The sequence below is a fragment of the Camponotus vicinus genome, unplaced genomic scaffold (genome assembly GCF_025532165.1).
Source record: "Camponotus vicinus isolate PSW18456_S1 unplaced genomic scaffold, iyCamVici1.0 SCAF_2, whole genome shotgun sequence".
Taxonomy (NCBI): Eukaryota; Metazoa; Arthropoda; class Insecta; order Hymenoptera; family Formicidae; genus Camponotus; species Camponotus vicinus.
Genome location: NW_028141956.1, coordinates 20,078,785 through 20,093,667, shown reverse-complemented (window position 1 = coordinate 20,093,667; position 14,883 = coordinate 20,078,785). Strand labels below are relative to the sequence as shown.

General features: G+C 44.4%; 1 protein-coding gene and 1 long non-coding RNA gene across 2 annotated transcripts; one reads left to right on the top strand and one right to left on the bottom strand.

Moving 5' to 3' along the window:
* Nucleotides 1-693: 693 nt before the first annotated feature.
* Nucleotides 694-2,055, top strand: LOC145967146 (uncharacterized). The gene has a single exon (XM_083091808.1). The coding sequence runs from the start codon at nucleotides 694-696 to the stop codon at nucleotides 2,053-2,055; it is 1,362 nt and encodes a 453-aa protein (XP_082947934.1).
* Nucleotides 2,056-13,733: 11,678 nt separating this feature from the next.
* Nucleotides 13,734-14,536, bottom strand: LOC145967085 (uncharacterized). Its single transcript, XR_014437293.1, has 2 exons — nucleotides 14,309-14,536; nucleotides 13,734-14,198 (listed from the first exon to the last, which is right to left on the bottom strand). It is a non-coding gene; the product is annotated as an uncharacterized LOC145967085 (long non-coding RNA).
* Between the last annotated feature and the right edge of the window lie 347 nt (nucleotides 14,537-14,883).

Below are 14,883 nucleotides of genomic sequence, written 5' to 3'. Positions count from 1 at the left end.
GCGGAGAAATTAAAGGATTGTTTAAGGGTGAGGAGGTGGCAATAACGAGACCAACAGCGAGCGTGGAAATAAGAATTATAGGGATAGACGACTCGACAACTAAAGAAGAAGTTAAATATACAATAGCGGATATAGGAGAGTGTCAGGAAGATAGTATCAAGGTAGGAGAAATTAAAAGAATGACGAACGGCTTAGGGCTAATATGGATCAGATGCCCGATCCAGACGGCATATAGGGTTGCGGCAATAGGTAGGATTAGAATGGGATGGACCACGGTGAGGATGGAATTATTAGATAAACGTCCAATACAATGTTATCGCTGTTGGGAATACGGTCATGTGAAATATTCATGTAGATCGGAAAAGGACAGGGAAAAGTGTTGTTATAACTGCGGGGAGATGGGACACACTGCGAGGGTATGCGAAAGTGGCAGCCCAACATGTATAGTATGTAAAGAGAAGAGTTATGAAGCGAACCATAGACTAGGCTCAAAGTGGTGTAGGATAAGAGGAATCCAAGAGAAAGGTAGGCAACCTATAAGAAGAAAGGAAGAAGAAGGAGGATCAAGAATGAATAAAGAAGAAAAAGAGGAAAAGAGAAGGGAAGAACAGAAAGGTAGGGAAGAAAAAGAAAAGGAAGATGAAATTTAAGGTTATACAGATAAATTTGAATCACTGCTGGGGAGCACATTACATGCTGCAGCAGTACATGTCAGAGGAAGGAATAGAGGTGGCGGCAATAATGGAACCCGTGTGCATTCCAGAGAATGGCAACTGGATAAGCAGTAAGGATGGGAAAGCGGTAATTCACTGGAAGACAAGGAATTTAAGAACGCAATGCGAAATGATTATGCATGGAGAGGAATTCGTGGCATTAAAATTATATGACATGGTAATAGTGGCATGTTATATCTCGCCGAAATATAAAATAGAAGAATTTGAGGATGCATTGGAAAGAATGGAAAACGATATAGGAATGCTGGAGACAGAGAATGTAATAATATGTGGAGATTTTAACGCACACGCGATACTATGGGGATCGAAATTCACTAGTAATAAAGGAAGGAAACTAGAAGAATGGATGGAGGGTATGGAGATGGTTTTAACGAACGAAGGCAATATACCAACATGCGTGAGGCCCCAAGGGGAATCGATAGTAGATTTAACTTGGTCGACGTCGCGCATAGTAAATAGGATAAAAGCATGGAGAGTCGAGGAGGAAAAGGTGTCTTTATCGGACCACTACTATATTACTTTTAGCGTAGATGACAACAAAGGAAGGGAGATAGGAAGAGAGAGAGAGAGAAACAAACATTCGAGATGGAAGATAAAGGAAATGGACCTGGATTTATTCGGGGAGGTTTTGGAATGGAAGAGTGAAACGTATAAAAGAGCGGAGGCAATTACAGAGGAGAAAAACGGAGCGGAATGGCTTCAAGAGGTTATGACGGAAGCGGCGGACACGTCCACACCAAGATCGAAGAAAACACCTAGCAAGAGACAAGTACACTGGTGGAGCGACGACATAGATCAGACGAGAAAACAATGCATCAGCAATAGAAGGAAATGGATGAGGTTAAGAAGAAGGAAAGGAAGAAACACTAAAGAGGACGAAATTGAAGTAAACAATAAGGAAAGGGATTATAGAAAGAAAAAGAAGGAATTAGTTAAGAAAATAATGGAAGCCAAGGAAGAATCATGGAAGGCACTACTACGGGAAATAAACAAGGACCCGTGGGGCATACCATACAAACTGGTAATGAATAAGTTGCGGAGCTCGGCTGTGGGAATGTCAGAAACTCTAGAAGAAAAGGTATTGGAACAATTGATCCATAAATTATTTCCAAGAGAGACGGAGGAGGGAGAGAGAGAAAGAGAAATAGTGATAAGGGAATGGAAAGACGAGTGGGATGTGAACGTCGCGGAAGTACACAGAGTGATTAGGAAAGAAATGGCGAGAAAGAATACGGCGCCAGGACCGGACGGAATCGCACGAAAAATGTGGAGGAATGTGCCGGAAAAAACGCTACAGGGGAAATATTTACAGCATACATGAGGAAGGGAGAATTTCCAGAAAGATGGAAGAGAGCAGGCCTAGTACTAATTCCTAAGGAAGCAAAGAATGAACATAGACAAGGACAAAAATTACCTAAAGCTAGACCGATATGTCTGATCAATGATATAGGAAAAGGCTTTGAAAGAATAATCGCGGACAGGATTAATAGATGGATGGAGGATAAGGAAGGAATAATATCAAGTAATCAGTTTGGATTTAGGAAAGGAAGGTCGACAATAGATGCACTATTCAAGGTAAAGGACAAGGTTGAGAAAGCAATAAAGGAAGGAAGGATAGTCATTGCGGTTAGCATAGACGTAGAGAATGCGTTCAACAGCATTCCATAGGGGAGAATACGGTTGATGATGAGGAGGAAGAAATTCCCACCGTATTTAAGGAGAATACTGTACAGCTGTTTCACGGATAGAAAGATAGAGTATCTAACAAAAGAAGGAAAGACAAAGACAACGGAAGTTCAAAGAGGTGTCCCGCAAGGATCGGTTCTGGGACCATTGATATGGATATTAGTTTACGACAAGGTGCTGAAAGCAACAATGGAAGAGGATTGTGTGGCAATTGGATACGCGGATGACACGATAATTTTGGCAGAAGCTGAAAAATATGAGGAGGCGAAAGTAAAGGCATGCATGCAAACGGACAGGGTTATAAAGGAAATTAGAGCGTTAGGATTGAAAGTAGCTACAGAAAAAACAGAGGCGATAGTATTCTATGGAAAGAAAGAAAAAAGACCACCAAAGGAAGATAAAATGAAAATAGACAAAGTACAGATAGAGATAGGAAGGAAGATGAAGTACTTGGGAATAATCCTAGACACAAAACTGGATTTTACGGAACATTTTAAATATATAGAGGTGAAAGTAACTAGGATTAAGAGAGCATTGGGTAGGCTGATGCCAAACTTGAGAGGGCCAAGCGAAAGGAAGAGGAAGCTTTACGGGAATATAGTGCAATCGGTGGTCATGTATGGCGCACCGATTTGGAGAGACAGGTTTACGAGGAATAGAGCGATACAGAGGCCATTGGAGAGAACACAGAGGTATATAGCTACCAGGATTATAGCAGGGTACAGGACAATCGCATTCGAGGTGGCAATACTGTTAGCTAGAACTCCCCCATGGGTCCTAGTAGCGGAAAAATGGAAAAACATATACACGAGGACGAGAGAAGCGAAGCTGGAAAGTAGATGGGACGAGGACGAAGACAAGAAAATTAGAAGTGAAGAAGAAGAAAATATGTATAGGAAATGGAGGAGAAGAATAAAAGGGGAAGACCTACCCGGAAAAAAGATAAGAAAGACGATAGAAAAATACTACGAAGGATGGATGAGCAGGGAGGATGGAGGGTTAAGTTATCATATAACACAAATACTTACCAATCACGGCTGTTTTAACTCCTATCTTCAAAGGATCCAGAAGAGGGACTCGGCATTGTGCTCACACTGCAATGAGGGCAAGGTCGACACAGCGGAGCATACGATCGAGGAATGCGTAGAATGGCACCTGCAAAGAGAAAGATTGAAAAACATTATTAAAGGAAGAGTGGATTTAAATAACATAGTGAAAGCATTATGCGAGGGAAAGGAAGAATGGCGAGCGGTGAAAGAATTTGCGGAAGATATAATGAGGGAGAAGGAGGAAAGAGAGAGACTTGAGAAAAGGAGAAGAGCGGAAGAGGAACAGGACAGGGGGAGTTAAAGTTAAAGAATAAAGAATAAAGACTAAAGGTTAAAGAACGGAATTAGAATTAGAAATGAAGCAGTCAGGATTTGAATAGAGTTAGGAAGATAAGAGAGGTAAGAAGGCATGTCAGGATGCAAAGAGGAAGGAGTGAGAATGAGAGGTGGAGAGAACGGAAGGATGAAAAGGAGCGAGGAAGGGAGAAAGGCCGTGAAGAAGAGGAAGGGCACGTATGGTGCAGTAGTTAGGGATGTGGAAGAAGAAATGCGACGCGGTTCCTTCGACACTCCTTATCTAGAGAGGAGGAAATTTCCAGTGCATCCGGAGGGTGAGTTTAGCTGGTAGTCGGAGCCATCAGCCCTGGAGTCCAGCAGTACTCGGGGGGACGGCCCTCCGAGTCTGCGTAAACGCATTCTCACCTCCCTCCCCGCATGAAAAAAAAAAAAGTACGGGGCAGAGGGCACTCCGCGTACGGATGTCGGGGGGAACCGCAGTTCCAACACCCGACCCCGCACGGTCCACGTCGCGGGGGACGCTCCGCGGCTGACTCGGGGCGAAGCCGGCGCGGCCCAGACCCGGCGCTGTCCCCGGGCGATGAGGCTCGCTCCCGCGGCGCGGGTCGTGTCGGGGACCCCCCGGTCGTCTCGGGGGGGCCTCGTCTGAGTGGCCCTGGCCACCCCCTCCTCGGGTGTCGCTTGGGCCGGGGCATCCCGCGTCGATGGCCACTCCCGCACCACGGCCCCCTCGGTGGTCCAGCGGGCCCTCCGGACTTGCATGGCCACGTCCCCCAGGTCCGTCCAGAAGCCCTCATCGTGGAACTCGATGTGCTCCCAGACGGACCGGTGACGCGACCAGAACTCTCGCCAAAGCTTCCGCATCGCTCTTGGATCCATGACGTTCTTCGGCATCTAATTGTCGGTATCAGGAAGGTGGTATGGCTTTAGATCCTGGATATGGATTTTCCCGGCGGGCGACCCATCCAGCTGCTCCAACTCGTATATCACTGGAGAGATCACCCGCACTATCTTAAACGGGCCCTGAAATTTGTGTGCGAGCTTGGCGGCTATATTGTGAGCCGCCGACGATAAAATGTGTTGACGCTTTAGGACCAGATCTCCTACTTTAAAAGTACGTTTCCGCCTACGCAAGTTATACCTCGAGGCCTGTCTCTCGTAAGCCCTGTCCAAACTCTCGAGAACCCATTCCCGTAGGGCCTGCATCTTCTGCATTCGGGCCGCCCAGTTCACGGTATCCTCCAGTTCAATTTCGGTAACCCCCCGGCTGCGCCGGCCCAATGAATGTACTGGCTCCAATTCGCGTCCGAGATTCAAAAAGGCGGGAGACGCTCCCAACGATGAGTGACAGGCAGTATTATACGCGAAACGAAAATCTGAGATGTGTTCGTCCCGCTCCCGATGGTCTTTTTCGATAAATGCGATAATCATTGTCTTTAGAATTCGGTTTACGCGTTCAACGGGGTTAGCCTGTGAGTGGTATGGGGGCACGGTAGTGTGCGTAATCTGTCGGTTCTCGGCGAATGCTTTCACCACTTTATTGATGAACTCAGTCCCGTTGTCTGTCAACAGGAACCTCGGGGTGCCCCATCGGGATATCACCAGATCCTCTAACGCCTCGGTAATCTTTGGACCTGTCGCGGCTCTCAGGGCTTTGCATTCCACCCATTTTGTAAAAAGATCCTGGATGACCAGAAGGTACTGGAATCCAGCCTTGCTGCGCGGTAACGGGCCTATAATATCGGCCGCTATGGCAGTCCATGGTCCATCCGCGATGCGACGACCCATGAGACCCGCGGGGCTCGCTTGCTCGACCTTAGTCCGCTGGCACAAATCGCATTGCCGGATATAATCGGTAACATCACGAAACAGATTCGGCCAGAAATAGGAAACGGCAACACGCTGATAGGTCTTTTCGGTACCCAAGTGGCCTGCTTGCGGCATATCGTGCGATTCCCTCAAAACCTCCCTACGGTATTCCTGCGGTATCACCAACTTCCAACGATCTAAATCTTCTACTATCTCAGAAACTACGCGTTTCGGTCTCAGAAAATATAGTCGCCCTTCTATCACCTTCCATTGCGTGTATTTCTCCGGAGTCGTTATTACGTCCTTATATCTCTTTCGGTACCACTTGTCGGTAGTGTTCGCCAAATCCACGGTATCTATAGCGGTAGTCACGTGCGCGGAATTTGTCGCAGCCAGGACGGTATCCTCGGTATTATCTGTTTCGAACATTCGGGAAAGCGCATCGGGCACATGGTGTAAGGCACCCTTCCGGTGAATCACCTCATAATCATACTCTAACAATTCTAACGCCCACCTCGCTAGTCTTCCTGTAGGGTTCTTCAAATTGTGTAGCCAACGTAAGCTACTATGATCGGTAATGACAGTAAAGCGGTATCCTTCTAAATATGGTCTAAATTTCTGTATTGCCCAGACAACTGCTAAACATTCTTGTTCGGTAACGGAATATCTTGTTTCGGGGTCTGATAAAGCTCGACTTGCAAAGGCTATTATTCTTTCCTCGTCCTCAACGGTCTGCGTCAATACCGCGCCTAACCCCACGGAACTGGCATTGGTGTGCAGAACAAACGGTATCTCGAAATTCGGGCATGTCAATGTCGGTGCGGTAACTAAATGGTCCCTTATTTGTTCAAAGGCGCGACCCTGATCATCCCCCCACTCCCAGCGCTTGCCTTTCTTCAGAAGCCGCGTCAATGGCTCACTAAGGGTCGCGAATTGTGGGATAAATCTGCGGTACCACGAGGACATGCCTAAAAACCGCCGCAATTGTTCAATATTTCGCGGTGCAGGGTACTCCAAGATCGGCAGTGTCTTTTCGGGATCCACCGTTAGCCCTTCTTTCCACACTATAAATCCCAAATATCGCACCTGGGAACGGCAAAATTCGCACTTGTCCGGATTGACGGTAAATCCGGCGGTAGTGATTTTATCCAGCACTTTATTGAGCCAAGCCATATGTTCTTCGAATGTCGGTGTAACTATCACGATATCGTCCAAATATGCGAACGCGTGTGGCTCCATTTCCGGCTCTATTAAGCGGTCTAATAATCTTTGAAAAGTTGCCGGCGCTCCCGTAAGCCCGTATGGCATTCGCGTAAAATGATATAGCCCCTTTCCGGGAACGCTAAACGCGGTAATCTCCCGACTCTCTTTGGCTAACGGTATCTGGAAGTAAGCTTGACTCAAGTCAATTGTCGAGATGTAACGAGCTGCACGCAATTTGTCGAGGATCCCGTTCATATTCGGTAGCGGGTATGCGTCTTTCTTCGATACGCCATTGACCTTTTGAAAATCCAAGCAAAAGCGGTACTTTCCGTTTGGTTTCTTCACCATTACAATGGGATTCGACCACTCGCTAAACGACGGCTCTATTATTCCTGCTTGAAGCATTTTGTCGGTTTCCGCTCGTATAGCTTCCTGGACTTTAGGCGATACTAAGTAACAACGTTGCTTTATCGATGGGCTGGTACCTACGTCTATCTTATGTTCGGTAAGTTCGGTAACTCCGGGACTTTCCGACGATTTCGGTAACGTCCGTAAAAAATTTTCCAATATCCTCTCTTGTGCGGGTGTTAATTCCAATAGCCCGCAACAAGAGGTCTCGCGTGTACCTTCCTCGGTAACAAGACGGTATCTCTTGTGTGGTGCTCTGACAAAACCCCATTCGCTGGCGTCCAAATCTAATATTATCCCGAATTTCGTCAAGAAATCCAATCCTAAAGTATACGGCACCGCTAAATTCGGTAACAAGGATACGGTAACTTCACGACACTGACCTTCTAATTCTATCGGTATCCTAGCTTCCTCCTTGTTGGCGATCTGTCCATTCGCGGTTCGTATCTGTCTCCCCCTGTCTCTCTCGGTGTTTATTCCCAACGCGCGGATAATTTTTATTCCTTCACGGCCCAGTAAGGTTCGATTGGACCCCGAGTCCACGAGGGCCGCGAAAGTGTTTTCTTGTATTTTGATTTTAACGAACCGCAGCGGCAGCAACTCCTCTCTTTCTAAGGTAACATACGAATGGAGTAATGTATCGTCCCCTACGGTATCTTGTACGGTAATCAGGGTCTCGCTTTCTGGGCTCGGAGTCGTAGGGACCCTTTCTACTGGCTCCGGTTTGCGTTTCCCGAACAGGTAGGGCAGGTCTGTACTGTAAAGTCGCGCTTCCCACATCGGTAACAATATTTCCGTCGCGGTTCCGTGCATCCGCGGGCCCGATGTCCGGTCTTATCGCAATTCCAGCACTTTACGGTATCTGATGTACTAGCGGTAGGGATTACGGTAGCACTCGTTGAGGGTTCGGTAACGGTAGCGGCCGCGGTGTCCTTTTGCGCGGTATTCGTGGTTGGGGTTTTGGCCAGCTTCTTCTTTTCCTTCTTTTTGGCGGTAGCGGTATTCTTGGCTTTTCCTTTCGGGGCGTGGTAGGCCAAATCCGGAAAGATCGACTGTACCGGCGGTAACGGGGGTCGGTAATTCTTTTCGGCCAGGAAGCTTCTTTCTATGCGTGTAGCTAGGTACTCTAGAGTGGCGAAATCTCTGAACTCCTGGATTGCTATTTGCATGCGCGGTAACATGTTTCGATGCGCGAAATTTAATTGCTCTTCTAACGGCCAGGGAGGCATCATCCGACCAAGTAGTGCCCGTAGGCAAGTCAAATAGTCTGCCGCAGTTTCGTGCTCCCCCTGCGTACGTCGAAATATTTCGTCGCGGAGCGCGTATTGATAATCCGGATCCCCGAATCGCGCTCTCCACGCTGCCTCGAAATCATTCCAATTCCGCCAGTTTTCGCTTTCCAGTCGAACCCAGTATAACGCGACTTCCGATAAAAACAAGGGCAGACACTTAAAAAGATCGGCATCGGTGATTGGCACTATCGCGCGGGCTTCTTTGATGCGTAATAAAAAAGCTTCGGCATCATTACCCCGCTTTCCCGAGAAATGCAGATTCCATTTCCGCATTAAGTTGTAGGCTTCCGCGGTAGACGCTCGTCTCGGACGAGAATTAGTCGGTTGGGCGGCCGTATGTGCGCGCTGAGTCGGACGGTAATCGGTAGCTCTCCCCGCGACCTCATCCACTTTTATTTCTGGTCCTCCTAATAACAAGGGGCTTTTCGGGTCAGTCGCGGCGCCCTCCCCCAATAGGTCTCGTGCGCTCGCGTCTCCTTTCTCCTCTAGACATCGCGTCCTCGTCTTCCTCACCTTCTCCGTTCACGCTTCTCTCGTATCGGAGGAGTCGCGCGCGCAAAACTGGCAATATTCCCTGGACACTCAACCCTCTATCCGCCAAATGTCGACGCGCTTGCCCAAGATTCAAATTATGTATCCACTGATGGGGATCGCTATCCTTCCTCATATGAACAACGAGAGGCTCCAAACAAAAAATAAAGATAAATAAGAAAAAAAATTGAAGTATATAATCAAATAAAAGAAAGAAAACGGAAGAAGTTAACAACGAACGAAGTTTTACACGAATAACCCGGTATTACCAATGCGAAACGCGTTAGAAGAAAGAAGGGAATATAAGAAATCAAAACAAAACTCTCTCGTTATTATTATTCGCTAACAAAAGGCACGGTCGTACAGGTTCAGAGAACAACAGTGCTTTCCAAATATTAGTTCAGAGATAATATTATTTTGCCCCCTAAGACTAGAAGTAAGAGCCACCAGCGGCAAAAAAAGAAACACCACACAAGACCGTCGAAGTAACTAACGGAAAGTACGTAAATTTAAATTATGAATAACAGTCAGAACGGTAATCGAACGGTAGGTAACCCCCTTTCAAAACGGCAAAAGAAACGAAAATAAATATTATATGATCGCAATTTTAACGGCTAAACATAACGGGAATTTACGGTATCCTAAAAGGGAAACGAGAAGAGAAAAAAGAAAAAAAAAATTCGTCGAGGTCCCGATGAGGCTTGAACTGACACGCGGACTGAAACAGCCGTTCGAGTCGGCCGCTCTTAACACGTGTTTACCTCGTGCCGGCGCCGATCGCCTGTAATGAGAGAGAGCGAAGAAAAAAACTCTCTCTGAGGGGACGATCCGGCAGCGGTATTCAGTAACCTTAATATACGGAGCACACAAATTTCAGGGTCGTTATCAGAGCCTTAAATTATGATAGACGATAATACTACGGAAACACACACCATGACAATACTTGAACAATACACAGTATCTTAACTTACCCCAACAATCACTGCACTAGAGAAAAAAAAATTATTTAACAGCACAAACACATTAACGAAGACACAACATTGAAATGTCGATCACTAGAGAAAAGAAGGGTTGACTCTCTCTCTCTCTCTCTCTCTCTCTCTCTCTCTCTCTCTAAATACTTTTCGGTATTATATTCGGTACTTCCACACGGCGTCGGGCCCCACGTTGGGCGCCAAAATTTTGCAACGCCTTTGTCCGCCTCGAGAACGCCGATCCGGAGGAGGCGGCGTGCAATTTTAGCCGATAGAGAAAATAGCTTGTTTACAGGAAAAAAAACGGTATCAAAATACGTTAGCGTACGGTATCTCACAGCTCCCCGAGAAGAAGAGCGATATTGGGCGCCAGGCGCGGTCTCCCGCGCCACGATATCGTTACGGTAACGAAAGGGATTTCGATAACCCAGAGCTCAGTATAGGGCAGAGGGGCAGGATTCTTTGTAGGCTAGAGAGAGAGCGCTAAATAACTTCCGGGAGAGAGAAATGATCGACACTCCTTCTAGTATTATTATAAATATATTTAACAATTATAGTATGGACAAAGTATATAATAAAGACGATATGAATACAATAAAAAAGGTTAACGGTATGGGGAAAATAGAAAAGATTAAATGTAGAAGATACGCAAGTAACGAGATCAATAATATAAATTTCGAAAGAAAAGAAACATCAGAATTATACGAACGATACGAAAGTCGATTATTATCTATACGGAAACAAATACATATAATACGCACGATTAACAGATAATTATGAGATCGGAACGATGACGAATATAATTTCACGAACAGCGATGAGCAAAGTCAACAGGTAATTCACGGAAAAAAATCAAATGTAACGACGGTTATAAGTAACGGAAATTCCACGTCAGCGGGCACAAGTATTATCTCGCAATGTTGTTCGGTATCTTCTCGACCTTTCGCTCTCGGCGAAAACAAATTCGACCCTCATGCGATCTCAAACAACACGAACGGTAACGGACGTAAATTTTAAACAGAGATTTTGCAAATTGTACAATTCTTGCCGAGTAGGTTTCGGATATACGGTAGCCCTCGCGAAGAACGACCTCACGCAAATCCCGTTATTCTCTACGCAATACGAAAGTCGGAATTTCGCGACCACCCTAAGAAGCGCAATTCGACACTCCTCGCCACGATATAACAAAATACTGAACAAAACGGTACGATACGATACGGCACGAACGCTACGGTATACGACTGTCGGCGACGAACCCCCGAGAGGGACAAATCCGCGATACCCGGGGCCAGCCGGCGTCCGGCAACGAAACGCGAGAAAAGCGCGCAAGGCTTCTACGACAATTCGATAACGATATAAGGTCCTGCGACGATATCAAGAAAATTACGACGCCAGCTGTATCCGGGAACAGTTTTACGGCTACCTGAGCGGCGGCTTACAATCTCGCTGCGGTATCCGGGTCCTTGCTGGGCTCTCGCGGTGATCGCACTTGAGTCGGAGGATCGTCTCTTTGCTATCACGGCTCGCCGAACAGTGACTTGTGATAAATGCTCCTCGAGGCCCTCGAGTCCCGCGCCGATTTTCCGCGCATCCTGTCGATTTTCGATGAGAAGGGATCGATATTCTCCGCCCCCTCGAATTTCGTCCTGCTGTATTGCGGGTTGTCCTTCGATAGGAACCAAAATCCAACGTTGACGGTATCTTTGATGATTGTATGTTCTCGGTAGTTCGGACGTGTTGGGCTGGCCAGGCCGTATCCTCGTCCGGCTCCGGATGCATCTCCTCTCCTCAGTCTGCAGCCTGGGAGAGTGTTGATCGTTCCTTCGTCCGGGCTTCCCCGTCGTTGTTTCTCTAAAAGTAGCGGATATTAATACAACGATTACCTATGGATAGCAGCGGAGCGGGATCTCGATACGTGACCTTTCTTTGGAGGCATCGGTCCGACTCTCTCTTCCTTTCTTCGGTAACTGCATCCTCCGGGAGCTTGCTGTACATCACTTTACTGCTCGCTCGCTCAGATTGCCGCTCTTTGCTCTCTTAAAGTTAATCTCCTACAAAAGATATATCACGGGATCGGATAAGGGGATTCCCCCTCGGGTGCGAGGGACGACCCTCCGCACGCTTCCCCCCCCCGGTGGGGTTACTGTGACAGAGCTCAAAAGGCGTCACGTCACAATTTATATAATATATAATAAATAAAAGTTATCCGAATTATATTGTGTTCGATGTCATTTTAACCGCAAAAATTTTATTAATCCCTTTTAATAAAAAAAAAAGATCAAATAAAATATAAAAGTTTTAATTTTTATTTTATGATAATTTAAAGTCATAAATTATTATAAATAACGAAAAAGTTCCCGATGTCGAACATTGCGAAGTCTCTTACATGAGACTTTATTTATAATATTCATGAATATATGTCAAAAAATAAAATGCATTTTTTATTCATTTGAAAGTAATTTTAATAGAATAATGAGAATGTTGCGATTAAAATAATATCAAATACGATATAAATCGCATAAATCGCATAAAGTTAAATATATTATTATAAAATTTGTTTTTATCAGACTAATTAAAAATTACCCGATTTACATCGTGTTTGATATCATTTTAATCGTAAAAATCTTATTAATTCATTAAAATTATTTTCAAATCGATGAAATTAGAAATAAAAGTTTCAATTTTTATTTTATAAGATGTTTACATTTTCGTGAATTGCGAATGGATAGAGGAAGCGAAGAAACCGATTGTAAGAGACTTCGGAACTCTTTGATGATAGGTCATCTCGCTCGCTCTCTCTACACATGCTCTTGCTTTCTCCGTCACACTTGACAATCGTGATAGACAGCTCGAAAAGATAAGCAGACCCAAGAATCGAGAGCGAAACAGTAACAAGAACGAGCGAAACAATAATAGGAGCGAGCAAGACAGTAATAGATGCGAGCGAGACAATAATAGATGCGAGCGAGAGGAAAATAATAGTATGCAAGAAAAATCCGATTCTTGAGCTCGAGTCCTCGTTGCTCGTGGTATTTCTATCTCGTTCGCTCTTATTGTTACTTCGCTCGTTCTTATTACCTTCTCGCTTCCTCACGTAACTCTCGCATTACTTTTATACGTCCGCACACACACACACACACACACAAACACACGGGTGTGTGCGTGTGTATATATACAGGGTGTCCCATTTAAGTTGATAATGCGAAATATCTCAAAAACGAAGCGTTGAAGAAAGATATGTTTTAAACAAAAGTTAATTGACTTTAAGGGGGCCATAAGATGGTGTCATTGGTTTGAAATATATATATATTTATACAGGTTGTTCTAAAAAGTTATGTCAAAAATTTAAGGAGATATTCCTCACACCTGAAGAATGAAAAAATGTTATATGGACATAGCTGCGGAAATGCTTATTTCAGGAGTTATGTTGAAAATACTGTTAGCTGTATTACTTACACAAGGAAAAATTTAGGATTAATTATTGTAGACGACAATCGTTTAATTAGGCTTATTTACATTTGGTTTTAATGTGACCTTGAGTATGTTACAATAAATGTTGAAAATGTTACCCATTTTCCTGAATACAAGCAATGACACGTCGACTTTATGCATGATGGAGCTCCCCCGAAAGAAAAAATGTAATTTGCAATTAACAATTACATTTTTAATAAAAAATTAGTTAAAAGGCTACAAGGACCAACGCAATGGTGGAAATATGCAAAAAATAATAAAACGGTTATTACAATAAAATAACCATATGAAAATGTTTATTTAATTTGAACATGACAAACGCCGCGTTTCAATCCAATTCGGATCCTTTTCAATGTCGACTAACAAAGAGAATAATAAACATTAAGATAAAATTAAAATTAACGGTCATAGGAGAAATGTAAATAAGTTTCGGAACAACGCAAAGTCAAAAAATCGGAAGCAAATATATGTACAATAACGGAAAATTTAAACCGTCAATCACAAAAAAGGAAAGAACGCATCGCATTAACGTATCACCACAGAAAACCCGAAAGCTCGTACCGCATACCACCAGTATACCGTTAAAAACGAGATGATCCTCTCCAAAAAAACCGGAAGGAAAACCCACATACAGGTCCATGACCATTTCCAAAAGAAAAAACAGTCAAAGATGCATAAATCGATGACCAGTTGGAAACTTGATGGTCCAAATATGTGCGAGTAAAAGCTTAAAAATCTGACACTCTAAAAAAGAAAAACAAGACAGAGCAATAATTTAACAAACAATCCGGAAACTACTTAAGAGAAACATTCATATAAAGCAAGAGTAAAGTTAATATAATAAAATCACATACCGGTCTCTAAATTTGAAAGTGATCTCAAATCAAAAAATCGAACACAAAGGGAGAGCAAGTTAAGCACAACTTAACGTTCCAATCAACAGAGTCGAACTGAGGCACATGGGGATCACATATAGCACAGAACGCGAAACATCAAAAAGAGGGGGGGGAAGGGGGAGAGAGAGAGAAGGGAAAGGAAGGAGAGGAACAAAACGTCACAGAAGGAAAGAAGACAGAACGAAGGAAAAAATTTCAAATAATTACTGCGAACATTTTTTTATAATGGGCAAATACATCTTATCCAAGAATTCGGTATCGCTCTGAATGTTAAGGCCATGGTTCTGACCAGAGATATGTAACATCTCAGCAATTAGCCTCTTTTTATATCTAGGTTCCTCCTCCAAAATGGAAACATTCTCCCAATCAAACTCATGTCCGTTCAATCTATGAAGAGACACAACTGAGAGAGAACCAGAAGATTTATTAATATCAGAACGATGTTCTTTAATTCTGGTCAGTAACTTCCTTTTAGTTTGCCCCACATATGAAGCATCGCAGTCTAAACAACTAATTTTATAAATGACATTCGC